This window comes from Pyrus communis, chromosome 1 (genome assembly GCF_963583255.1).
Source record: "Pyrus communis chromosome 1, drPyrComm1.1, whole genome shotgun sequence".
Lineage (NCBI taxonomy): Eukaryota > Viridiplantae > Streptophyta > Magnoliopsida > Rosales > Rosaceae > Pyrus > Pyrus communis.
In genome coordinates, this window is record NC_084803.1 from 531,597 (window position 1) to 556,983 (window position 25,387).

A 25,387-nucleotide genomic window follows, 5' to 3' on the forward strand; every position below is an offset into this window, starting at 1 on the left:
CCCTACCATTCAAAACTATCAAGAACAAAATTTCCTTACTTTTTTAAACCATCCTAAAAAGTTTTCATTATTCTAAAGACAATAATAATAATAATATTAATATAATTGACATTATTGATACTAAAATAACCATCTTTATTCTCCAACACAGAACTTAGAATCTTGCAATTGAGAATTCTAACATGAACGTGTTACCAAAATCCTAGTGGAAGAACAATGAGCTTGGATCAAATAACAAAGAATCAATGCTGCCGTAGGCTATCAAAACATCCCCACTCAAATTTTCAGAGGAACATCACTTTCGTGTTTGGCATCCGTATCAACCAAAAGAGGTCCATATCCCTAAAAGCCTACTTTCTTAAAAAGTCCACAACCAAAGTATTTTTGCAAAAAAAGTCTACGAGGGGACTCGTTTTGTTCCTCACACGCTCATTTGATGGTTTGGAATCAAAGCGAGAGCTTGTGGGTAAAATTTGGGATTAGATTGACTCTCTTGTGTTTTGCTTTCATACAATTTCATGCTAGTTCCGTTACATGTGAGAACTTACCTAAAAGCGTAGCTCTGTTGAAGGGGAATAAATGATTGAGGTAGGCACACAATAGGCCACACTTGTTAGGGTAGGATAATGATATTCACACACTCATTTTTTTTACCTCTCACTCCACTCTCGATTTTGGTCGTGAGATCGAATAAATTGAAATAGATTAATAGATAAAACTAACAAGGATGTGTAAATAGTAAAAATAGGTATGTGGGTAATAAAAATAAATGTGTGAATATCAGTATTCTTAGAGTAACTCAATACAGATATAATAATACATCAATAATATTTATGCAAAACGAACTTGAGACATCTTAATTACAAATGAAAATAAATAACTAACATATTTGGTAATAATTTAATAATATACTAGTCTCTCTGCACTCGCTCACGCGCATGCAAGAGGCATTTTTGTATCACGGGCGCTATGTGCCCCAGAAATGTGTTACTTCTTATATATCCTAAGAACTGAAAATAAATAAGATCTCATTGCTAATGATGTCTCAAGTTAGTTGTTTTTCATTGTAATTGTCAAGATATATGTTTAATGTATTGCGCATGCGAGAGATTATTTATTATTATTATATTTTTTTTTTATCACGGGTATTATGCGTGCCCCTGAAAATGTGTTGCTTAATTTGTTTCCTCATTTCGTAAGTGCTTATTTATATTTTAATGTGAGAGCCATTTTGAAGTTTTTGATTTTGAATTTGTGAGAGGCCAATACCCATCTTTCCTCCTATTTTTTTAATATATAACTTTAATATGCATTTTTTCCCTTCTTTTGAGAAGTAGTAAGCACAACCATGTAATCAAGAAATATGTTAGTGACTCAGTATAAAAGAACCAAAAGGAGAGAGAATTGCACATAATTTTTTTTTTTTTTTTTTTGTGACAAATACACACCAAACCATTTAGTCTTTTTACATAGGCTCTTGCAATATTTTTTTTGGTTTACCTTAGGATTAGACTTAGAAATACAATATTAAGAGACAATTTATTTTGCTATTGTGTTGAACAACGTTGAATAGAAGTTACTTTGCAATATTTTGTACTCTTCTGCAATAATAAATCGGTAAATAGGGATGCAATAGTAGTATATTTCCAAATAAAATAAAAATCATGGTGCATATATACACACATTTAACACGGACAAAGAAAAGAAAATTTCTCTTTGCTTTGATAGCTTATAGAAGCATACATCTATAATCATACTGTTGTATGACACTATAAAATAATAGGTACGGCAACAACATTATCTTTATGGAATCAAATCTTATCAATAGACACTTCGAATAAATAGTCTGATTTCCACCAGCTAGTAACACCCAAAAAAAGAAGCAACTTCTCCTACATCAGCATAATATACATAATCGAAATTTTGTCCGTAAGAAAAAAGAAACTCCATACTACTTATTCTCTTTTCTTATTTTGATGGATAAAATGCATTGAAACCAAACTGCATATGGGCATACTTCGTTTTAGTTCCATGGTATATATGTACAAAGAGTGAAGCAAGAAAATTCCTTTAAGAATACAACCAAATATACAAAGTAATTTGAAATAAGAACGTAAAAAAAAGGCATAAATAACTCATAAAGCTATAAAATGAAGAAGAAGTTAAAGCACATGGCACTTTAAATAAGTTCCAATAACCAAATATTAGAACTCTAAATGCAATCACTGGAAAACACAATTGGAAGACATATACCTGAACAATTTTCGTTTGCAGTTGAGTTTGTACCCAAATTGTCTCTGGTTGCGACATTCTCAATCGGTTTTTGAGCGCCTAAAATGAAAGAAATTAAGCTAATAGAGTTAAGAAAATGAAAACGAAAGCTTGATCTACAAAAAAAAAATACCTAAGTAAACTTTAAAGCTAAAATGTACATACAAAAATTGAAAATTAAACTATTTAGAGTATAAGTGCCATGATATCAAATTCACCCATTAATGATGGATCTAGGCCTGATGTTATGAAGATATCTAAGCAAAACTTTGTTAGAATGTTAAAAAAAAAAAAAAAAGAGAAGTAATTACCACATTAATAGATACTGAAGAAAAAATATTATTCTTTAAATGTAAATGTGATCAGATCACTTAAAAACAATACTTTGTCCCCCAAAATCAACTACCCAGCATAAAGGTGAAGAAAGGAAATCGACTTCAATCATACAATCACCAGCAAGAAATACCCAACCTTATTCATAAACCTGCAAAAACATAAACAAAAAAACTACAATGAAAAAGGCTTTTTCATAAAAAATAAAAAATAAAAAATAAAAACAACCAAATGATTACTATTAGTAAACTGAAAACAATTACCTTATCGCAGACTATATACTGTCTCCAAAACCGAATAGAATGTTAAGAAGAAAATATTGAATTAACAAAATTAATAATGAAAAATAAAAGATTCTCATTCATTATACCCTGGAATTCTAAATCTATTACAAATTATTCTTCAATTAAGGGAATCGTAATAGCTCCATAAATTATATATCGACATATCTATTAGTTTACAAAAGCATGTTAACAATTTACTAAGAAAATAATAAAAGTAAGAAGAAAACCAACATAAAAAGTACTCAGAAAGAGCATACGTAGTTGAATCCTAAGCAACAAAATGCCGCTAAAGGGTTATTCTTGGCATTTTAGAATGCTTCACTAAACTGGGGCTCTCTTTATATATATATATATATATATATATATAGATAAAAGAAGACAAAAGATAAGGAAAATGACTGCTTGAAATTGAACTTCTATTAAATACTTTGCCTAAAGTTATTAGCAATTGAAAGGAAAAAAGCACTTGTAACTGAAGGATTATAATCATGCTACCAACATTTGACCCAAAATTGAAAGGAAAAAAGATGAAATTCTATGCATATAGCAGATAATTGATAAATCAAACTTTGCAACTGAAAGATTGACAATGGCTTCAAAATTAAATGAGTATCTAAAACAACTTGTAAACCTAATTATATGGAAGAGGTAGAGAAAAGCAATGTGCTGCAGACAACTTACGGCTCAATATTCGTTGCAGACAGCTTACGGCTCAATATTCAGGTATAGGCTCTGGTTCAACTATGGAGATTCCTTCTCCGATTCCATTGAATTGCTAGATAGGTTTAGCTCGCTCTCAAAGCCCACACTTTGCCCACACAAAACTAAATTCTAAGAATTCCTTTTCCCTGCATTCACAAACACACCGTCAGTTAATTTTAGATTTTAGAGAAAGAGCGAGAGAGCGAGAGAGAGGGTGTGCATATGGTGTTGGGAGTGAAGGGGGAAGGATGCGAAAGAATAGAAATTGAAAGCAAGGTACCGGCTTTGATTTGGTTGTTAGTTTGCAGAACATAGAGGGTTTGTTTGAATCCCACGTTTGCAGTTCTCATTCCTCATCCAGCAAAACTCATCCGTTTTAGTGCTTTCTCTCTCTTTCAGTTATCGTTTTTTTTACCACTTTGTTCTTTTTTTTTTTTGAATTTTAGAGTTTATTCATCTCTAATATATTAGTGGGGCGTAGGTAGTTATTGTGGAATGTCCCACTAAACTTAATTCAGATTGTGGGAATCATACAGAGTAAACTATTATCTTGTTGGCGCTTATTATTTTTCAACACGTATTTACTTTTTATTTATTTTGTTTTCCAATACAGTTTTTTGTTGAGATGTGATTTTTTACCAGTTTGTCCTTGTTTATTTTGAATTTTTTAAGTTTTGATTGTGAAGGAAACAAATAAATAGGCATTTTTAGCATTTTGAAAAGTTTCATCAAACTGAAGCTCTATATATATATATATATATATATATATATATATATATATATATATATGTAGATAAACAAAAACCTATAAGATTGTATACATAAAGTTACCAAGGTGGATCGGTGGGGCCCCTGGCAGAAGTATCCATCTATGCTGGTGAAACAAACGAAAGGAGGAGAGAAGGAGGAAGAGTGGACTTTTAGCTCACAGACAAATGGAGTCAGAGGGAAATTTGACCGTCTAGGAAAAGACATAGACAGTCTTTAATCTGGGCCCAGCATTGCCCCAAGCCCATTCGGATCCTCAGTTCTCAGAAAGGTAGCATCCACATCGACCTTCGGTTCTGATCACTGGCCCATAACCAAAACACGTTTATAACGCTAAATTCCAAACAAATTAAAAGACCGCAGAGACGTGTCACCTTTTGCCTCGGACGACAGTATTCATAAAACAACTTTCATAACAAAAGTAATAATTTTTGTATTTTTGGTCCTATCTTATTTTATGTTCGTCTCATTTGATGTAAAAACTTGTCCGAGAATAATATCTGTCTACTTTTTTATACAATTTTAAAGAGAAACAAACGGGACGAAGATAAAGGATAAGAGAGGGCAATGTATGGTCGGACCTCCGACGAGCTGGCCTCTTGAATTTGGCCAATCCAGTTAACCATACCGAAGTTTTCCTAGATTCAACATAAAAATGAAAAGAAAAATATATTTAAATTAGGATAATGGCGGGATTAAGGAGATTAAGGACGTCAAAGTAAGAAGAGAGGGAACTGACACTAGAGAGCAGAGATTAGACAGCTCTGCGACAGCCAGTAACATTATCAAGTATTTTCTGGCACTGAGCGAGACCTCCATATCAGGCCGTCAAAACATACCTATCCTATTGAGAATCGCAGAGGGTACCAACCCCCTTAACACCGTCAATCTCCCCGTCCTCTGCGGTCCAACCTGTAGCGGTACGAATATGGAAATTACACTCCACATGCAGAGACTTAACCACCGGTTTAACCGCACCGTGAACTGATAAGTGTACGGCGGGGCCCGCCACCCAAACTGCCCTGCCAGTCTTACCAGATAGGGGCCTAGCTACAAGCGTAGCTTATTAGCTATTTGAAGAAATGGAGCCAGCCTCTCTCTCTCTCATCCAAAGTTTTCCCATTTTTTTAATTTCCCGTTATTCTTCTTCTTCTTTGATTCTGTCCTCCACATTGCGCATTTGCATATGTACCAGTAAACGCTATCTCTAAAACAAAGAACTGAAAAAACGACAATTACTAAAGTAATTATGGTCACCTCCAGTCTCCGCCGGATTCTCCCCCTCTGTTTCGTCGTTTTACTGCTTCGCTCCGCCCCCTGCCACGGACACCGCGACCTCGATGCGCTGTTGAAGCTCAAGGCCGCAATGGTCGGCCCCAAAGGTTCCGGGCTCGAGGACTGGAACTCTTCGTCCTCGCACTGCTTCTTTTCTGGTGTTTTATGCGACCGCGACTCCAGAGTCGTTTCTCTCAATGTCTCGAACATTCCCCTGTTCGGCACGATTCCGGCGGCGATTGGGCTGCTGGACAAGCTCGTCAACCTCAAAATTACCGACGACAACTTGACCGGGAGGCTTCCGGCCGAGATGGCCAACCTCACCGCTCTCAAGCATCTGAACATCTCCAACAACGTGTTCAGCGGCAGCTTCCCCGGCGAAATCATGCTGGGGATGACGGACCTTGAAGTCCTCGATGCCTACAACAACAACTTCAATGGGACACTTCCCGTTGAGCTCGCCAGTCTCAAAAACATCAAGCACCTCCATCTTGGCGGCAACTACATCACCGGCGAAATTCCCGAGGATTACTCGGAGATACAGAGCTTGGAGTATTTGGGACTGAACGGTAATTTGCTCACCGGAAAGTTACCGGCGAGCTTGAGTAGGTTGAAGAATCTCAGGGAAATGTACGTAGGGTACTATAACAGTTACGATGGCGGAATTCCGCCGGAGCTGGGGTCGCTGAGCTCGCTGCAAGTCCTCGACATGAGCAGCTGCAACCTCGTGGGCCCCATCCCCACCACTCTCAGCCTTTTGAAACACTTGTACTCTCTTTTTTTGCAGGTGAACCGCCTCAGCGGCAGCATTCCGCCGCAGCTCTCGGCGTTGAACAGGCTCATGTCGCTGGATCTCTCCATCAACGAACTCACCGGAGAGATACCTGAGAGCTTCTCGGAGCTCAAGAACCTAACGCTGGTCAATCTGTACAAGAACAATCTCTACGGTCAGATTCCAAAGTTCGTCGGCGATTTACCTTATCTCGAGGTGCTTCAAATTTGGGAGAACAACTTCACATTCGAGCTGCCGGAGAATCTCGGCCGGAATGGCAGGCTGAAGGACCTCGACGTCACTGGAAACCACCTCACCGGGCTGATTCCGCGGGATTTGTGCAAAGGAGGTCATTTGAAAACGGCAATTCTGATGGACAATCACTTTTTCGGGTCGATTCCCGAGGAACTCGGGCTGTGCAATTCGCTGGTGAAAATCCGAATGATGAAGAACACACTCACCGGGACGATTCCAGCTGGGATTTTCAGTTTGCCCAATTTGATCATGATCGAGCTAAACGACAATTTCTTGTCTGGCGAATTACCAGAGCAAATTTCTGGGGGCAATATTGGAATCCTCACACTTTCCGGAAATCACATTTCCGGGAAAATTCCACCGGCGATTGGTAATCTCAAGAGTCTGCAAACTCTTTCCCTGGAGATGAACAGATTTTCCGGCGCGATTCCGACGGAAATTTTTTATTTAAAGTTGCTATCAAAGATCAACATCAGCGCCAACAACCTTAGCAGCGACATTTCAGATTCCATTTCCCGCTGCTCCTCCCTGACGTCCGTTGATCTCAGTCGAAACAATTTGGTAGGCGAAATCCCGAGAGGAATTGCGAAGCTGAAAGTCCTGAGCATTCTCAATTTCTCCAGAAACCAACTCACCGGAGAAATTCCCGCCGAAATCAGATACATGACGAGCCTCACGACTCTCGACCTCTCCAACAACAATTTCGTCGGCAGGCTCCCATCCGGCGGTCAGTTTCTGGTCTTCAACGACACGTCGTTTGCGGGTAACCCCCATCTTTGCTCCCCGCGCCGCGTCCAGTGCCCGTCGTTCCATGGCCGCAAACCGTTCGCTACCTACAAGATGGCTTTTATCGTCATCGGACTCTGTACGATTCTGTTATTCTTGTTCATAACGGCTTACCGGATGAGCAAGAGTAAAATCCAGAAATCTTTGGTGTGGCGTCTCACCGCCTTCCAGCGCCTGGATTTCAGAGCAGAGGACGTCCTCGAGTGCCTAAAAGAAGAGAACATCATAGGCAAAGGCGGCGCCGGGATCGTCTACCGCGGGTCAATGCCGGACGGCGTTGACGTGGCGATCAAACGGTTAGTCGGGCGAGGAACCGGGCGAAACGACCACGGTTTCTCGGCCGAGATAAAGACTCTGGGAAGAATCCGGCACCGGAATATCGTGAGGCTGTTGGGGTACGTGTCGAACAAGGACACGAATCTGCTGCTGTACGAGTACATGCCAAATGGGAGCTTGGGGGAGCTGCTGCATGGGCCGAAAGGGGGGCATTTGCAGTGGGAGAGGAGGTACAGGATCGCCGTCGAGGCCGCCAAGGGGCTGTGTTATCTCCACCACGACTGTTCGCCGCTGATTATACACAGGGACGTAAAGTCCAATAATATTTTGCTGGACTCGGATTTGGAGGCCCACGTTGCGGATTTTGGGCTCGCTAAGTTTTTGCAGGATGCTGGGGCGTCCGAGTGCATGTCTTCCGTTGCTGGGTCCTATGGTTACATTGCTCCAGGTGTGTTAATTGGCAAATGTTTTTTTTGTTTTTTTCAGGAGCAATGAAATTAAACGAATTACGTGATGTCCTGCGTTTTAAACTTCGGTGGTATCATTTATCTATCCCAATTTATTGAAGTATTTATTGCCAATTTTTCTTTGAAGGTTACCAAAGTTTTAATAAAAAAAAAAACAACATACTAAGAATTCAGTCCAACTCAATTTCAATGTGTTTGCATGTGATCTGACCTTTGTGCATGTGTTGGTACGAACAGAGTACGCCTACACATTGAAAGTGGACGAGAAAAGTGATGTGTACAGCTTCGGCGTGGTGCTGCTGGAGTTAGTAGCAGGGAGGAAGCCGGTGGGAGAATTTGGAGACGGGGTGGACATAGTAAGATGGGTGAGGAAGACAACATCGGAGCTGTCTCAGCCGTCTGATGCAGCGTCGGTGCTGGCGGTGGTGGACTACAGGCTCTCCGGGTACCCACTGGCAGGCGTGGTACACCTGTTCAAGATTGCCATGATGTGCGTAGAGGATGAGAGCTCCGCCAGGCCAACGATGAGGGAAGTGGTGCACATGCTCACCAATCCTCCACCCGCGCCTCCAACTCCGAGCCTGCTCAACCTTTGATTGGATAATCTTCTGGATCAATGTTTTTGAGTAAATAAAAGCGCAGCACCAGAGAGTGAAATAATTATGTGCAAAAGATTAACAAGTAGTCGAATTTTGCTTCATCGTTGTAAATGTCTCGTTTTACGTTTTGTTGTTGTAATGTAATGTGATTTTGGTTATTTGTTCTTTGGGTTTTAAGTTGTGCGTTGTTATGTAGTTACGTCAAGAACCAACAAATTAGCGTTTTTTCGGCTCTTATGTTCTTCTAATACAATGATATATCGTTTTAAAGTTTGGTTATTGCCTGCTTGATTTCCTCAAGAGGATTTTGTATTAAGCTTCTATTTTCCCTGAATTGTTGTCTGTATTTATTGTTGTAATCAGGAGAGCTACGCCTGCTTCATCTCCATCACCAAAGGATTTCAGTGCTGTGGCTGTTGAGGATGAGATTCAGAACCCTCGACTTATCAGCCAGCAAGTAAACAACCTTAACCCTCCATAAGGAGTTGGCAGCGCTTCGAGCTAGGAGTCGAACCAAGGCCGCTATTATGGACTTAGACCTGGTTTGGTACTGAGGTGATTCTGAAAAAAGCTAGTATAAAAAAAAACTGGGAGCTGTTTTTGTGTTTGGTAAACATTCAGCTTCAGTTTTTTTTCACAGTTTTGGATGAAAAAAAGCCAAAAACAAAGAAGCTGCAAAACCCAGCTTTGAAAAATCGGTTTTTTTTCACATCTGTTTTACATAAAAGTTTACCAAACACTATAATACTGTTTTTTTTTTTCAAAAGTACTTTTACAAAAAAGTTTACCAAACACTCTGCTGCTTTATTTCACAGCCGCTTATTCTCACAGCACAGCAGAATCAGCTTTTTTTTCAAAGCACAGCAATACCAAACCAGCCCTAGAGATAGTAGTTCCTATGTATGATATGAAATAGGAAGGAATAGAGTAAAGGCCTTGTCCTCCTCTAATACAAGTAAGTAGGTAACGCGACTTTAATCCCCCCAAGTAAGGATTTGGAAGTTCAAGAGCAAGAGTAATTGTAGTTGTGGGCCGTCTCATTACGGGTGGAAACACACCTGCTGTTTAAATCCTTATATGCGGGGCATAAACTTTCGATTTGGATCAACAGCTGATCCAAAGTAATCCATCCCATAATTGCATATGAAAATAAAGAGAGTTTTCTTTCGACCAGCAAAGTCAAGTATCGAATGAGTGTGAAGTTCTTAGCATTCTCTTGTTTTACTAGTTTAAAAGTTTTCCTGTTTCTTCTAGGATTTATTGAACTTTCCAACATCAACATCGCCGAGGAAAACGTTGTGTCAACTGAAGAGCGTGAGGTTATTGAGATTCCTGACAGCGAACCAAGAGATTCCGGTGTTTTGGAAGCAAAGGATGAGATTAAGAAACCACAAGTAAAGTTGTTGGCATTCTCTCTCGTTGTTTCTTCTCTATTATCTCTTTAAATTTGTCTACATGCTTGCATTACCCTTCTATCATACGAGAAAAATTTGGGTATTCGTGTCTAATCATGTCATTTTATGACATCTAAAAAAAAAATGTTTGTATTTTAATCACTCGACTCCACATAACCTCACTCACTGTGAGTGTTGCCTTATTCGAGCAGTTTCATGAAGTGTCCTAAAATTGTTTAGTCAAATTAAATATCTTAAGATGTTATGTTACAAGGAACATTATCGAAACGAGAGAGACCTGTCCTTCATCCATATGGGGCCATTGGAAAACTGATTAGTGACAAATTAATGGGATATTTGATTCCATCAAACGTCTCAATCCTAATTGATTAGACTAATCTTTTCACCTGTAATTGTCCAACATGATTACTTAATGTTGTGGGACACTTAATTTTAGTTTTACAATCTCTTGAATGCTATAGACAGAAACGTCTACAAAATGCTGAGAGCCAAGTCTACAAAATTCTTTGTATCTGTAGTCTAGGGATATTTTTTTCATTTGTAAGTGTGAGAGGTTTTAGGTTCGATTCTCGTTAAAGGCGAATTTGAATCACATTATTATGACTATTCCAAAATAAGGATTAGTAATTCAAGATAATATAGTTTGTTAAAAAAATTGAAAATGGTTTGCCAAGAAAGTGATGGTGATTTTTTGAATAGGCCATTAACCAAACGACGCCATTTGACCAAAGTCTTTATTTTTTATTGTTGTTTATTCACTAATAAATTTGTGCGCAAGTTGTCAATGTTTATTTTCCAAATAAATACGTTGGCAGCTTGACCGTGTCTAGGGTCAAATTGAAAATCACACTTTCGTCCGCAGGTTCTTAAATTTAATTTTTTTTTTGTTTGTTAAATGTTAATTCATAATGAAAATTTTATAATTAAATTTATTGTACATATGATATAGTTTTATTGGATGTTGGATTCAACATGTATTTTAGAAGACAACCTATAAGTTTCATAGAGAAAAGAGAGTCCACAAATTAAAGTGAAATGATTTTGAGCTTCAGGGAATAAAGTTGTGACTTTTGAGTTATAGGGGCAAAGTGAGATCAAAATGAAGTTTCAGGGAAGTGTAGCTAAATAAGTTTTTTTTTATTTTTTTATTTTTTTGTTGATCATTGAAAATGAAATGGAAGGACTTTTTGGCCCCTTCTTATAGATGAAATTTAATGGAAATTTTGATTTAAACTAAGGGATGCTTTTAAAACGACTGAAAATATTTTTAGTGAATTTTATTTATTCAGAATCAATCATTAGTAAAAACTCAAGTGAATTTTAAAAAATACTTTAATGCTTCCAAGAAGATCTATAAAGCACTTCAAATGTTTTTGGAATGCAAAAACTTTTTCTAAAAAAATTTCAATCATTTTAAAAATACTTTAAAACAAACCCTAAGACTATTAACATACTCCACCACAAAGTTAGAATTAAGAATTATTTTTTTTATCACATGAGTCAATTTCTTAGTAGGACCTCACCGGACAATGTGTGCACGACAAGTGACTGTGACGGACCCCGTGAAAGTGGCAAGGCTAAGCCCCTCTCCTTTTCAGCCCATGGTATTTAGTTTTAGACCACGTCAACAAAATTGACAGTTTTGGTCTTCGGTGCACCTACCTATCACTTTTACGCTCCACCGTCCGAACAGAACTTAAAACGGTTCATCGGTCGAGCTCGCCGCCCGGTCCACACGTCCCATCCACGTCACGGCCCTCGCACGCGCTGCACATGCGTTTTCCCGGTTCCAATTAGAAGAAAGCGTGAGAAAATAAAAATGGAAAAAATTAATCAAAACACGAAATTAAATTCAGAATTTCTGGAAAAAGAAATAAACAAGAGGCGGAAACGGTACTCTCGTTTCTCTCTCTCTGGTTCGAAAAAAGCTTCACAGAGAACAAAGCGAGGGTTTTACGGAGGAGAGACGGGGGAGGAGGGAGGGAGAGAGAGAGAGAGAGAGAGAGAGAGATCATGCGAGATTAGAGAGAGAAAGCCCAGCACATACACGGAGGAGAGAGAGACAGAGAGAGCGGAGGAGCTTCTCAATTGGACTGTGTCAAAGCTAGGGTTTTTTCTGTTTCCGAAGGTAAAGTAGACGACGACACTGCAGCTTCTTATTTTTTGCTATTTTGCATTATAATTTTGTTTAATTAAATTAAATTCGGTTCCAATTTGGAATTAGCCTTAATTAAGTACCATATCTCACGGCATTAATTCTCGTAATCCTGATTAAATTTTCCATATCCGTAATATTTCACATCACTTCTCGTTAGTCCGAAGCATGGAAGGGTGGGATTTTGATCCTCTTTGCTCTCACATCGCTAGTTTGGGTACTAGGGTTTGCCTTGTTTGGATTTTACTCATACTTATACCCAAATCAATGGAGCTATATGATTAGTGGTTTCAGCCTGGGTTTTACAGTCTGATTCAGTGTGTCTCTGTAAAAAATTTCCCCTTATCATATTATACACTTCGTAATTTGTCTTCGGGCGCTGAATTTATTGCCTATTTGGTTGTTTCAGGTAGATTGCGTCGTATTTGTCAATGTGATCCGAAAGCTCCAATCTTCATCAGGTAGAGATTCTACTCTCTCTCTCTCTCTCTCTTATTGGTTTAATGAGAGATTTGTGATTTGGTATATGTAAGTATGTTTTGTGCGTGTGCATGATGTTTTTATTGTGAGCGTGCTTGGATGGTCGATTATCAGCATTTTTAAATTTGCGGAGAAACAAAATTTACACTTTGAATACGACTTCCATTTCACGATATATACTGAACAGCGTAGCTTCATTTTTTGTATGACTATGTGGAATAGACATAAGAACACTAGATGTTGTTCGTGTGAGCGTAGGCTATTTTCTGTATGTTTATGCAAGCTTACACAATTACAGATCACATTTCTTACAGTTTATTTGTTTCTTTGAACTTTAGTGACAATTGCTTTTGTATGTGTTTGACACTCTTTGAAAAACTTCTCGTTTATTAATCCATTGTTTGGCTGCACGTGCACTTATGTGGCCTGGTTGAAGACTTTATCTATTAAACAAGAAATTTGATCATATTTGATTGTATAATAAGTTTATGGTGGTCTGGTCAAGGAATCCAACAGTCTAGCAATAATTTTTGTTAGGCTATTATTTACAATGGGTTAATATACTGGATTTAATTGTGTGAATCTTGTATCTGAACTTTGGTATAACCACAGATTCAACCGGCATTAGAAATGAGTCAAGTGGGAACATCAATGTCACGTGGTTCTAGATTTTGTGAGTGGAGTTCTGTAAGAGAGAGAAATAGTTCATTTGTGAATCTGTCGGATAGGAAATGTACCTGAAAGGAGTACTTCTTGTATAAATACAGCTTGTCTTATGTCGGATCATCATAAGTGACATTTTATTTTTGGAATTTTTTCCTTAGCTTGGTTGTACCCAACCTTTTCCTTTCCTGCTAATGTGATTGTCATCTTATCCCTGCATGGTTGTAATTTTGAAATGGTGGTGATGCATCACTTGAGGTTTACTCAATTATAGTTCAAGCTCATGCTTGTTCCATGCTTTATTTCCTAATTTCTTGATTGGAAAGAATAGTTTAGTTTTAAATTTTTTGAGTTCATTTAATTCTGTAGTGTTAAATGGTATCAACTAATTGGGTTTGCGGGTATTCCATCTTGCCAAGCTTGATCTGGATCAATGTTCCTTCTTTAAGTTAGAGTTTTCACATAATGTAATTTTTTTTATTGATTGTGTATCACAGATTGTTTAATTAAAATTTATCTTATTCCATTTACACTTTCACTTCAGCTCTCTATAGAGTATTTCTTGCACTTATTGGACTTTGGATTGCTTGGTACAATCAATTGGTTTAAACTTCTTATACTTGCATAGTTAGATGTAGGTGAATATTTATTTGAATCTGTAATTTAGTTCAAATCATCATGTTCTCTTGGCCTAAGGATACTAGAAGCGTAGAATATGCACAAAGTTTTAATATTTTGTTGCACAATTAGAGGAACTTATTTGAAGTTGGTGTAAAAATCATTAATTTAACCATGCCCTGAGGCACTGCCTGCCTGATCAAAAGGCTTTTTTCTGAGATTGTTCAACTTTGTCTTGCAAACCAGTTAATGGAAGTCATCATTATCTGTTATATTTTGGTTGTACTACAGATACGGTAAATTGGTTATTCTGTATTGCTGGTATTAATTTCTGTGTATGTTCTTTAATTGACTTTTGACATGACCATTTGTAATTAATGCAGTTCTGAATGAAAATTAAAGCATTGGTGTTCTGCATGGAATTCTTTGAGTGTAAGCATGCCATGTAAAGCATCATGACTCTCGAAGATTTCTTTACCTTAACTGAGATGAAAGATGGGCTCACAGCCCCGTCACGAGTTCAGGAGCTGGTCACTGTAATGCAGAGTGAGAAAGATTCCGTTGTGAATAATATTGGTGATGCAACCCGGCAGTGGGCTGCTGTTGCAAGCACAATTGCTGCCACAGAGAATAAAGATTGTCTTGATCTTTTTATTCAATTAGATGGACTCATGTTTGTTGATAGATGGCTAAAAGATGCCAAAAACTTAGGTAAAGATACAAATGAGAACTTTGTAGAAGAGTCAATAACTGCTCTGTTACGAGCACTTGAAAAGCTGCATGTACACAATAACAGGTCATTATCTTCAGGGATCTGGAGTACTGTGAAGAGTCTTCTTAGTCACAAAAGCTCAACAGTTCAGGATCAAGCGAGACTGCTGTTTGATAGCTGGAGGGAGGATGGTGATGCAGCTCAAGTTGATGTTGTGAATGCTGGGGCTCTACCAGATGATGGGAGTTCTAAGATTTTGGAAGAAGATTCTAAGCCATCTGCTTTGAATGTTACTTCAGAAGTAGGTGATCACAGAGAAAATCACCCATCAGGACCTGCCCAAAATGATGCATTGCCATTAAGGACTTCTGGCGATCTTCTACCAGAAAGTGCTGATACTTTACCCATACAACCTTGTAACAAACAGTCTCCCACAACCCACAAACTTTTAGACAGCAATTACATCAAAGATGGATCTCCAGATACATTGGCCTCTGCTGTTGTGTTCAACCCTATTCAAGAAAATCCTATAAAAGATGAATCCTCTATATGTTCTGTGGGAGGGATCACTTCAATTGGAATTTCTATTTTTCCAGTAGCAAAACTGAGCAGTGTTGATGAACAGTCCGACGGTCCAAAATTGAATGAGTTGTCAAAAAATGAAAATCAGGACCACAAAGTCAACAGTTCCCCGAAGAAGTTGGGTGTGACAGACATCTCTTCAGGGTCTGGTCTATTGGAACCTGGGAGTGTTTATTCAGGTGCTGATGGAGCTACTTCGCAGGATGTGGCAACTGATTCTGCTTTGGAAAAACATGCCAATCTCAACAATTCTTGTCAAAAGTTTACTGCTCTTGGCAGTGAAGGGACAACTGCATCTGATCCAAAGGGTGTGGTGGATGATACAAGATCTGTCAATCATTGCAGTACTACAGTTCAAGAGGGTGAATGCTGTTCAAACACTCCTCAAGACTCGTCTGAGAATGGTAGTATTTCAGGAAAACTTGAAGATTTGGAGACTTCTTCCAAGATGGCTTTTGATGAAGATAAGGTGCATTCCAGCGATGAAGATGAGGAATTGACAATTGCTAATGAGTATCCTAAACCAGCAATTGATTCCAAAAGTCCTGACACATTTGATAAAAGAAGGTCTGATATTGAACTTGAGTATGGGTTGGTTGATGCTCTAGAAGTTGCTCGACGGGTAGCCCAAGAATATGAAAGAGAAGAACCGGACTGCAGTTCATCTTCGGAGAAAAATGCAGAAGGTGGACTCAGACAGGCCAATAGCCCAGACTCTATAAATGCAGAACAGGACTTACCTGTTTCGCTAAAGGAGGCGCCAACTGAACAAAGTCATTCTGCAGAGGCAAATCCTGAGAGGGAGGACCATGTGGTCAATTCAGAAAATCCGGGCACTGCTCCACATAGTCATTCGCCAGAGGCGAATCCTGACGTGGAGTCCTCTCAGGTAACTGAAGCAGCTCAAGAACCAGAAGTTAACCCAGAGAAGGGTCTTTGTAGTTTTGACCTAAATCAGGAAGTGTGTTCTGATGAAATGGATCGCCCAGTAAATCCTGTCTCTACGCCAATTCCTGTTTCAAGACCAGTAGCAGCTGCTAGTTTACCTGGAACCCGTTTGCAGTTTGAAGGGGCTATTGGGTGGATAGGATCTGCTCCAAATAGTGCTTTTCGCCGAGCTTCTCCTCGCAGACTCTCAGATGGCGATAAGAATCTTACAGGGGCCACCAGTGATAGCTCAAAGCAGAGGCAGGATTACCTCGACATTGATCTGAATGTGGCTGAGGGTGGTGATGATTTAGGAAAACAAATTCCAGCGTCATCTGGCCTTCCTTCTGGGGAATCTTCAGTGGAAGTGAATCAGAATAGATCAGGGAGGCCCCATTTGGATCTGAATCGTATTGATGACGATGCTGATGCCTTACCATCGGATTCAAGGGTGGAAGGACAGTTCTTGTTCAACCGTGTTGGCCATCGCAGCCCATCTCCTGCTTCATCATCTTCATCAATGCAGCCTTCTATGAGGAATTTTGATTTGAATGACAGGCCATATTTTCATAATGATTCTGTAGATCATGGGCCAGGTAAGTCTTTTCAAAATGCAAATGCATATGGATGGCCTAAACAGGATGCTTCAGTTATTTCTATCATGGGTACCAGAGTCCTGATAAACAGAAAAGATGCTTCCCAGAATCTGTCCCTGGCAAACGGCAAGGCTATTGAGACCGCAACAGAAGCTACCATGGCGAGAACTAGAAGCTTTTTGGACATGGGTTCAACAGTCCCTTACTCTCACCCTCCTGTTTTCGGCTACAATGGATTGGCAACTGGGCCTGCCATGTCGTTCTCCTCAGCCATGTATGGACCTGGTGGCACAATCCCCTACATGGTGGATTCTAGAGGATCCCCGGTTGTACCGCAAATTATGGCCTCTCCGTCAGCTGTTCCTCCTCAGTTCTCTCAGTCACCGTTCATCATGAATTTGACTGGTGCGCAACCAGGTCTAAATGGTGTGATAAATGGTGCTGGGCCCTTGCGCCCCAGTTTTGATCTGAACTCGGGCTTCATGGTTGAGGGAGGCAATAGGGACTCGGTGGGCCTGAGGCAGCATTTCATTCACGGTCAGGGAAGGTCTATGGAGGATCATTTGAGGAATAACGCACAACCCCCTTCAAGTTCTACGGTTGGTGGGAAAAGGAAGGAACCAGATGGCGGGTGGGAACCATACCCGTATAGCTACAGACAACAGCAGCAGCAGCAGCAGCAGCAGCAGCAGCAACCTCCGCCGTGGAGATAGAAGTCTTTAACTACTCCCCGACATCTGTTTGGATCAGTTTCATACATCCTTCTAAGTAGATTGATATACGCGATCCAGAAGTGGGTGAGCTCATTTGCTTTAGTAGAAACCGAATAAAAGTTGAAGGGAGTTTTATCAAGGTAACATTATATTAATGTGATTAATTTCTGGAGGACGAAATTAGGTTCTTGTTTTTAATTTATTGGTTTTTTGTTTCTCTTTTCTCTTCTCTCTTTTAAGTGTTCCATAGAGGACAGTGCAGTGCAAAACATAGGAGACTTTTGGTACGGTGTAGCTGTAATTTCTCTTCCATTCCATGTATATCACACAAATTATAGGAACAAATCCCTACATTATTTATTTGGGTCGTGCGCTGTTCACGCTTATTTTTTTACATTTTACACACCTCTTTCAATTTTTTTGCCGTTGGATTGGATGATTGAAAAAGGTCAATGGTAAAAAATTAATAAGGGTGTGTGAGAAGTAAAAATGAGCGGGTGAATAGTGTTATCCTTTAATTTAGTCGGGTCCCTGTTACCTGCGTGTTGAGCAAAAGAGTCTACTTATTAAGGGAAACAAAAGGAGGAAAAATATATTTGCATTCAACGGAAAGTGCATGTCCAGCCGACGAAACTTGGCCCGATATGGTCAGGTTTTCAGGTATAGCTCGGTACTCTGTAGCTTTGAATTATGTTCTGAGCCCGGCTTGTATTTTAATTAATTTGTTTAGTAATCAAGTTTTATTTTTAATACAACAATATTATGTACTTAATTTGAGACACCATGGACTGCCATAATAAATTAGTACTCACGAGATTCAAACTTTTTTTTTTTTAACAGACAATATTATCCATATTCAAGGATAAAGACCGATTGTTTGTCAATCTCCTAACAAATCATTGTGTTAATATTTCATGGTTTTTAATCAGTTCTGCAAATTTTTCAAAAGCCATCATAAAACCATTAGAAAATCCATCATAAAACCATCTTTTTTTTAATTTTTTAGAATTTTCAAAAGCCATCATAAAACGATTATAAAATCCTTCATAAAACCACCTTTTTTTCGAAACAAGAGATCAAAGTGATTTTCCTCATTTTTCCCAATAAGTCGACGGCGTTACACCATTGGGATACTTCGAATAAACTGGGCCTTCTCTAATAGGGGAAAAGCCTTCCATTTCCGTCAAATGACCTGGCCTCCCTTGGCTCTTCCACCGTCTGGGCTCCCTTTCCTCCCTATGCTAGTCGCCGGCCACTATCTATGCATGTATTTTCAGCATGGACTCTCGAATCTTTTGCTTCTCGGGTGGTGGCGAACAATGCAGCTTGCGTTGCGGGAGATGCCCACCCGTGGGGCCAGTCCCGCTTCTCGCCGAAAGAACCGCTCACTAGCTAGCCAGACTAGTGGGGCACTATCTGAAGACATACTGAAATATCCGGGTACATTGGGGAGGCCGAGTAACCATGAGTGTAGATAGAGGGGCACTATCTGAAGACATACTGAAATATCCGGGTACATTGGGGAGGCCGAGTAACCATGAGTGTAGATAGACCTAGGATCCGCCATAAATAGAAGGCCTCTTCGTGCTCTAGCTCACCTGGGAATCCCTACCAGTAAATTAAGTCACACTAAGATGACCATCCAAGGATACAATGCGAACTCCAAAAGAGCGATTGGTAAGATTCGCGCCACTCTCCCCTTCCCGGGCGGAGGCCCCCTCAATGGGTTCTAAGAAGGGGGGCGGCGCCCTGAATCAATAAAAAAAAAGCTTATTGATTTGATTGAAGGGAACTAATACTATTTATTAGCTTAGTTTTATAGAATTTCCACCGCACCTCTAGCTTTTTAAATTTCATTTCGATCGGAAGCAACGTAACGTATGTAAAGTAAGGCAAGGGTCAACTGTTGATAGATTCAATTCGCAAACTCTCTCGCCTGAAGTTTGCAACAAGCCTTTCACACACCTCAGTCCAAGTCCATTTACGCTCTAACTGTTGCAAGTGTTTTCAAAGCTCTGGGGTCAGGTCCACGCCACAGCACCGCAGCTATGTCTTGAGTATCAGCGGACGCTTAGAAAATACATATCGAACAACGTCAAATGTGCCAGAAAGGTGTACGAGTTCATGAAAAAAACAAGGCCCACGGTAGCAGTTAAGCTGCAGATTTTGGCCTACCAAAGTCAGCCCCGACGATTGAAAAAACAAGGAACTAATGATCAATAAGTTTCAAAACACAGGCAAGTCGCGATCGAATTGGAAGGTTCACCCTAAAACGACCTCTTTCAACAATTTGTTCACTATCATAGGGAATCTGGATCGCACACACTACTCAAGCTGTACAGAGAACAAAGACTTACTGTACAGACATGTAACAAGTAATTCTACAACCGAGAACAGAAATGTTGAGCAAGTTTACTGGTATTGCTACCACTCTAACCTCAACCACTACATCATCATATAAATGGAAAACGTCTAGGTAGAACACATACAACTCACAAGTTTTGCAATTCATAATGTAATTCTTATGTATAACTCTGTAAAGAAGACACGAGTTCCCACCACCGGAAACTCTCACGAATGGAGGACACATATCAAAGCATCATATGTTGGTCTAGACTCTGGACCATACATTGACAGAGCAAACGAGGGACATGTAAGGTTATAAAGTGGAAGGACGCAATGAACAAGTAACGCATCCGATGGGCTAACAAGAAATGATTTGCTTCTACACAATATATTCATGGAACCATGGAAGACACGATGGTTTAAACAAGATATTGTGTACCATGTGAGAAGACAGCGGAATCAAGCACGAGCAAACACCAACAGAAATTTGAGTTCAAATTATTATTTACATCCAGAAGAAAATGGAAAAACATGAAAACAGATTTCAATTTCTTCTTCGAATCGACCACTAAGCTAATAATAAGCAAACAAAAGCATATAAATCAATTACAAATGCAACAAGGAAATGAGAGGAATGAAGGAGGTATGAGAATTGCAGAAATGGTGATACCGATTTCAATCAATGAGAGATTGAATTATCTCCGCCAGAACTGGAAGCTCCAGCGGCACTAACAGTCACAGCTCGCTTCTTCCTCTCCTCCTCGTATTCTGGATCATCAGTTGGCAGCTCAAACCGGCAAACCGGGCAAGTATTCCTGGAACTCAGCCAAGGAACAATGCAATCGCCATGGTAACCATGCCCACATGGCAGCTTCTTCGACATTTCACCAACATTCACCATATCCTTGCATATGGCGCACACCACGGCCTCATCCTCTGAGGCAATCTTGGCCGACGGTAACTCCGAAACAGCATTCTTCGACGCCGGTGGAGCCCCTCTCCTTCCAGCATTATCGCTCTCAGCCAAGGTCTGCAGCAAAGCCTCATAGCCGGCTGCATCCACGTAATCCTCAGGATTGCCGATGTACCGGTCCGATTCGGGCATTTCGAGCCGGAATTCGATCGAGTTGTCCTCCAGCCCCATCAAGATCTCGGCCCAATCTAGAATCCGGTTCCTCCCGCTGCTCGCTTGGGTCGCAATGTCTCGGATGCGGAGACGAAGCACGTCGCGACGACGTCGTCGCATGTCTTCTTCGTCTCTCTCTTGCTCATCTTCCTGGTTCTCTTCGTCTCCATCCTCGTTATCCGATCTATCTTCTTCCTCTTCCTCCTCCTCCTCTACTTCCTGTCCGGCTTCTTCGTTACCCTCGCCGTCGTGGTTGCGAAACTCGACACTGTGCTCATCTTCGTCCTCGTCCTCGTCGTTGTCCCACCCGTCCATCTCAATCCTGAAGAAATCGTCATCAGGCAAGGGGTTTTGAGGCAGCGACGGGGGCGCATCCTCCTCACGCGACGCCTGAGCGATTAGCCGCAGCACCTGGAGAAATGGAGAGCCTAGAGTCGGGTCGTCGACCTGATCGGACGATCGGGAAGGAGGATCCCACTGCGGATACGAGGCGGCCGGGATGGATTCGACGAAACCGTTCTTGCACTCGTGGCAGACGATATCCGGGAGATTCGCCACGGTTTCAATGGAGACGCGTTTGTTGCAGTGGTAGCACCAGTACTCCATAGTCTCCGTCTCGGCCTCTGACGCAGATCGCGGCGGCGGCAGCGGCGTCTGGGATGGAGTTTCAGCCATAGGGTTTCTGTTTGGAATTAGAGGTCCGATACGGCCAAGAAAGACCAAAAGAAAGAAGGAAGGAGCGGGGAAATTGGGTGGGGGCTGCAGATTGGATTCTTGAGGACCTGTGCGCCGAGATTGTCAATTGTGTGACGTGGACTGCTATGGTGCTGCGAGGTGGTTTTTTCCCATGAATTTTGACCCGTTGGATGAAACTTACAATTTGTTGATCTGTCGTGGAGGACCCAATCAACGGTGGATGTGTATTAGCTTAGAAAGTTGTCGGTGATGCAGTATTGCAATAATTAAATGAACAATAGGGTTTTCTTTTTCTCTTTTTTTGTGGAGAGGGGTTTGTCAATAGCTAAATAGAATTGTTATTGGTACTCTATGTCACATCCCGGCCCAGGACGCATCACTTTCCGGGTCTGTTCCACCACTGTAGCACGATATTGTCCGTTTTGGGCTTACCATTCCCTCACGGTTTTGTTTTTGGGAACTCACGAGCAACTTCCTAGTGGGTCACCCATCATAGGATTGCTCTAGCCCCCTTCTCGCTTAACTTCGGAGTTCCTACGGAACCCGAAGCCAGTGAGCTCCCAAAAGTCCTCGTGCTAGGTAGAGATGGGAAAATACATTTAAGGATCACTCCCCTGGGCGACGTGGGATGTCACAATCCACCCTCCTTAGGGGCTCGACGTCCTCGTCGGCACACACGCTGCCAAGGTTAGGCTTTGATACCAAATTGTCACATCCCGCCCCGGGCGGGACCACTTCCCGGGCCCGCTCCACCACCGTAGCACGATATTGTCCGCTTTGGGCTTACCATTCCCTCACGGTTTTGTTTTTGGGAACTCACGAGCAACTTCCCAGTGGGTCACCCATCATGGGATTGCTCTAGCCCCCTTCTCGCTTAACTTCGGAGTTCCTACGGAACCCAAACCCAGTGAGCTCCCAAAAGGCCTTGTGCTAGGTAGAGATGGGAAAATACATTTAAGGATCACTCCCCTGGACGATGTGGGATGTCACACTCTAAATTTCTCATTCTATATTTCAAATTTTCTATATTTATAAAGAAAAATACACTTGTGAAGAGTGTAGAATGAGATTTTTGGAGTGCCAATAACACTTCTCTAACTAAATACATAAGAAAAGTTTTATTTGCGACTAAAAAACAGTATATTATATAAAAACTATAACTGATAATAGAGGGAAAAAAATTAAGAAGAATGCTAAAGCAAATGTGAGGTATTGGTCCTAAACATTTTAAAGTATTTTATTTGTGTCTTTAAACAAATTTTTTGGATGAAATTCTAGCAGTGTTATTCGAAAAAATATTGATGCACATGATGACAAGCACGTTTTAGTGATTAATACTCACCGTCTATTTTTTAGTACTTTAAAATGTAAACAATTTTAAGGTTACAAGCCCTTCCACTATTGAAACTAAGTTTAGAGCATTATTCAGCATTGTACTTGAAATTTTGAGTTTGAAATTTCCAAAGTCATTTATATAAAAATAAAAATAAAAACTATTATGGCACTCAAATCATTGAGTGTAAAATAAATAAAGAATTTGTTGTATCTAAATAGAAAAGATTTCTATAAATAGTGACACATTTACATGAGCTTGTAGCTCAATTAATTATATTACTCACCATTTCAAAAAAGAAAAAAGTCTTTATGCTCGAAATCTCTGGTGGTCTGCTTTTCCTTCTCACGTCGCCAACATTGCTTTATGTTAAGAAAAGATAAAGTCACATATTCATCAACAAGTTATGTTTATTTAGATTCAATGTCTTCGACATCCCAAGTTAAAACATCCTTTTTGAATGGTCACTTTTACCAAGAAATGAGAGTGACCTATAATACTTCATGATTAATCGGTTGACTATCCTTCACTGTAAATCTTTAAACAACAACCATTTCAACAAAATAGTATTTGGCATCGGCTCCTGTTAATAGTTAACAATTTAAACAATTAGCGCTATCGTTTTGTGGACATCGAAATTTCGGTGAAGGGAATGTTGACCAATAATTAAAATTTCAACGCTCACGTGTCACATAAATTTTACATGTAGCGTATGACTCAACGAAAAATTGAAATAAATTGGAAAAGTCATCAAATAGGACACGTGTCATTACCTGGCAGAAATGATTTATTTCATCTGATTATTTAAATCCAAAAATCAAGTTTTGGAATTCTATAAATAGGAAGCCAAGGCATTCATTTTAGGAAAAAGAAAAAAGAAAGGAAGAAAGAAAGAAGGAAATTTACATCACACCAAAACCTTGAAGCTTTGAAACTCTAAAGCTCTCAAGCAAATCCCGAAGGATCAAGAAAACACTTTTCGTTCTTCGTCAAAATCCTCCTAAGATCAAGCTCCAACGGCCCTTGAAGAACTTCCACCGACTCAAGATCAAGCCCCGACGGCCCCTTGAAGAAAGTGTTCATCGTTCATCATCCGTTCATCCTAAGGTCAAGCCCCAACGGCCCTTGAAGAACTTCCACCGACTCAAGATCAAGCCCCGACGGCCCCTTGAAGAAGGTGTTCATCGTTCATCATCCGTTCATCCTAAGATCAAGCCCCAACGGCCATTTGGATCAACAACCTCAACAAATCCACACATCCAATCGTTCTTCAAGATTAAGCCCAAAAGCCCTTGAAGATCCGCTCATCCATCAACCTTCAAGATCAAGCCCAAAAGCCCTTGAAGAAATCCATACACCCAGTCTTCAAGATCAAGCCCAAAAGCCCTCGAAGATCCGTTCATCAACTGTTCATCCTTAGATCAAGCCCCGACGGCCCTTTGGATCAACAACTCATCCACAAACCTACACCCTACGAAGATAGAATCAGAGGATCAAATTACAAAGAGATTGTAACCCCAAAATCATTAACACAAAAATATATTTTGTACACGGTATTCTTGTTTCTTGTTTCAGGAATTTTTCGTGTTTACAAACTTGGCACGCCCGGTGGGACAATCTCTACCTCTCATCTCTGTCTCTGTTCAAGATATTCAAGCACAGTCCATGGCTTCAAACAAAGAATGAGTCATGACTATCGGCACTACCTCCATTGAAAAACAGCTGGTTCAGATGAAGGAAACAATTGCAAGGCTGATAAAGACTGCAGAGGAGAAAAACTTGCAAACCGCCGGACTCATCAACCGTCTGGAGGCGCAACATGGTGTCATAGTGAAACCAAGCTCTCTTCCAACTAAGAGGACCGAAGAAGGCTTCAACCCAGATGCCTACGAACTCATGTCAAAGGCTGGGAATGACTTTGCTTCCTCTTCAAATCTTGGAAAGAAGGTTTCAAACACCGTCAACGACAAAGATCGCGACCTCACCGAGACTCAAAAGAAGTTGAAGGAGCATGATTATGGAGTTGACAACAACAAAGCTGGACTTGGCTTCACACCAAATGCACCCGTGAAGATTTCAAGCAAAGTGAAGAAAGCTAGCGCTCAACACATCAGCGTGAGCATTGAACAAGACCAAGAAGAGCCTAAACCCTCCCCTCGGACGTCAGTCTTCGATAGGATGAGCCATTCAAGCTCCAGAACTTCAGTGCTTAATCGCATTGGTGGTCAAGACCGAAC

At 40.3% G+C, this 25,387-nt stretch overlaps 3 protein-coding genes across 3 annotated transcripts; 2 read left to right on the forward strand and 1 right to left on the reverse strand.

Moving 5' to 3' along the window:
- The first annotated feature begins 5,259 nt into the window (after window positions 1-5,259).
- Window positions 5,260-9,052, forward strand: LOC137712561 (receptor protein kinase CLAVATA1-like). The gene is made up of 2 exons (XM_068451649.1): window positions 5,260-8,170; window positions 8,427-9,052. The coding sequence occupies exons 1-2, from the start codon at window positions 5,608-5,610 to the stop codon at window positions 8,783-8,785; spliced, it is 2,922 nt and encodes a 973-aa protein (XP_068307750.1). The 5' UTR covers window positions 5,260-5,607; the 3' UTR covers window positions 8,786-9,052.
- Window positions 9,053-12,107: 3,055 nt separating this feature from the next.
- LOC137742208 (uncharacterized) lies at window positions 12,108-18,000 on the forward strand. The gene is made up of 3 exons (XM_068482004.1): window positions 12,108-12,331; window positions 12,768-12,819; window positions 14,503-18,000. The coding sequence occupies exon 3, from the start codon at window positions 14,575-14,577 to the stop codon at window positions 17,647-17,649; it is 3,075 nt and encodes a 1,024-aa protein (XP_068338105.1). The 5' UTR covers window positions 12,108-12,331; window positions 12,768-12,819; window positions 14,503-14,574; the 3' UTR covers window positions 17,650-18,000.
- A 2,463-nt stretch (window positions 18,001-20,463) lies between these two features.
- Window positions 20,464-21,890, reverse strand: LOC137738252 (E3 ubiquitin-protein ligase CIP8-like). Its single transcript, XM_068477885.1, has one exon. The coding sequence runs from the start codon at window positions 21,794-21,796 to the stop codon at window positions 20,675-20,677; it is 1,122 nt and encodes a 373-aa protein (XP_068333986.1). The 5' UTR covers window positions 21,797-21,890; the 3' UTR covers window positions 20,464-20,674.
- Window positions 21,891-25,387: the final 3,497 nt, after the last annotated feature.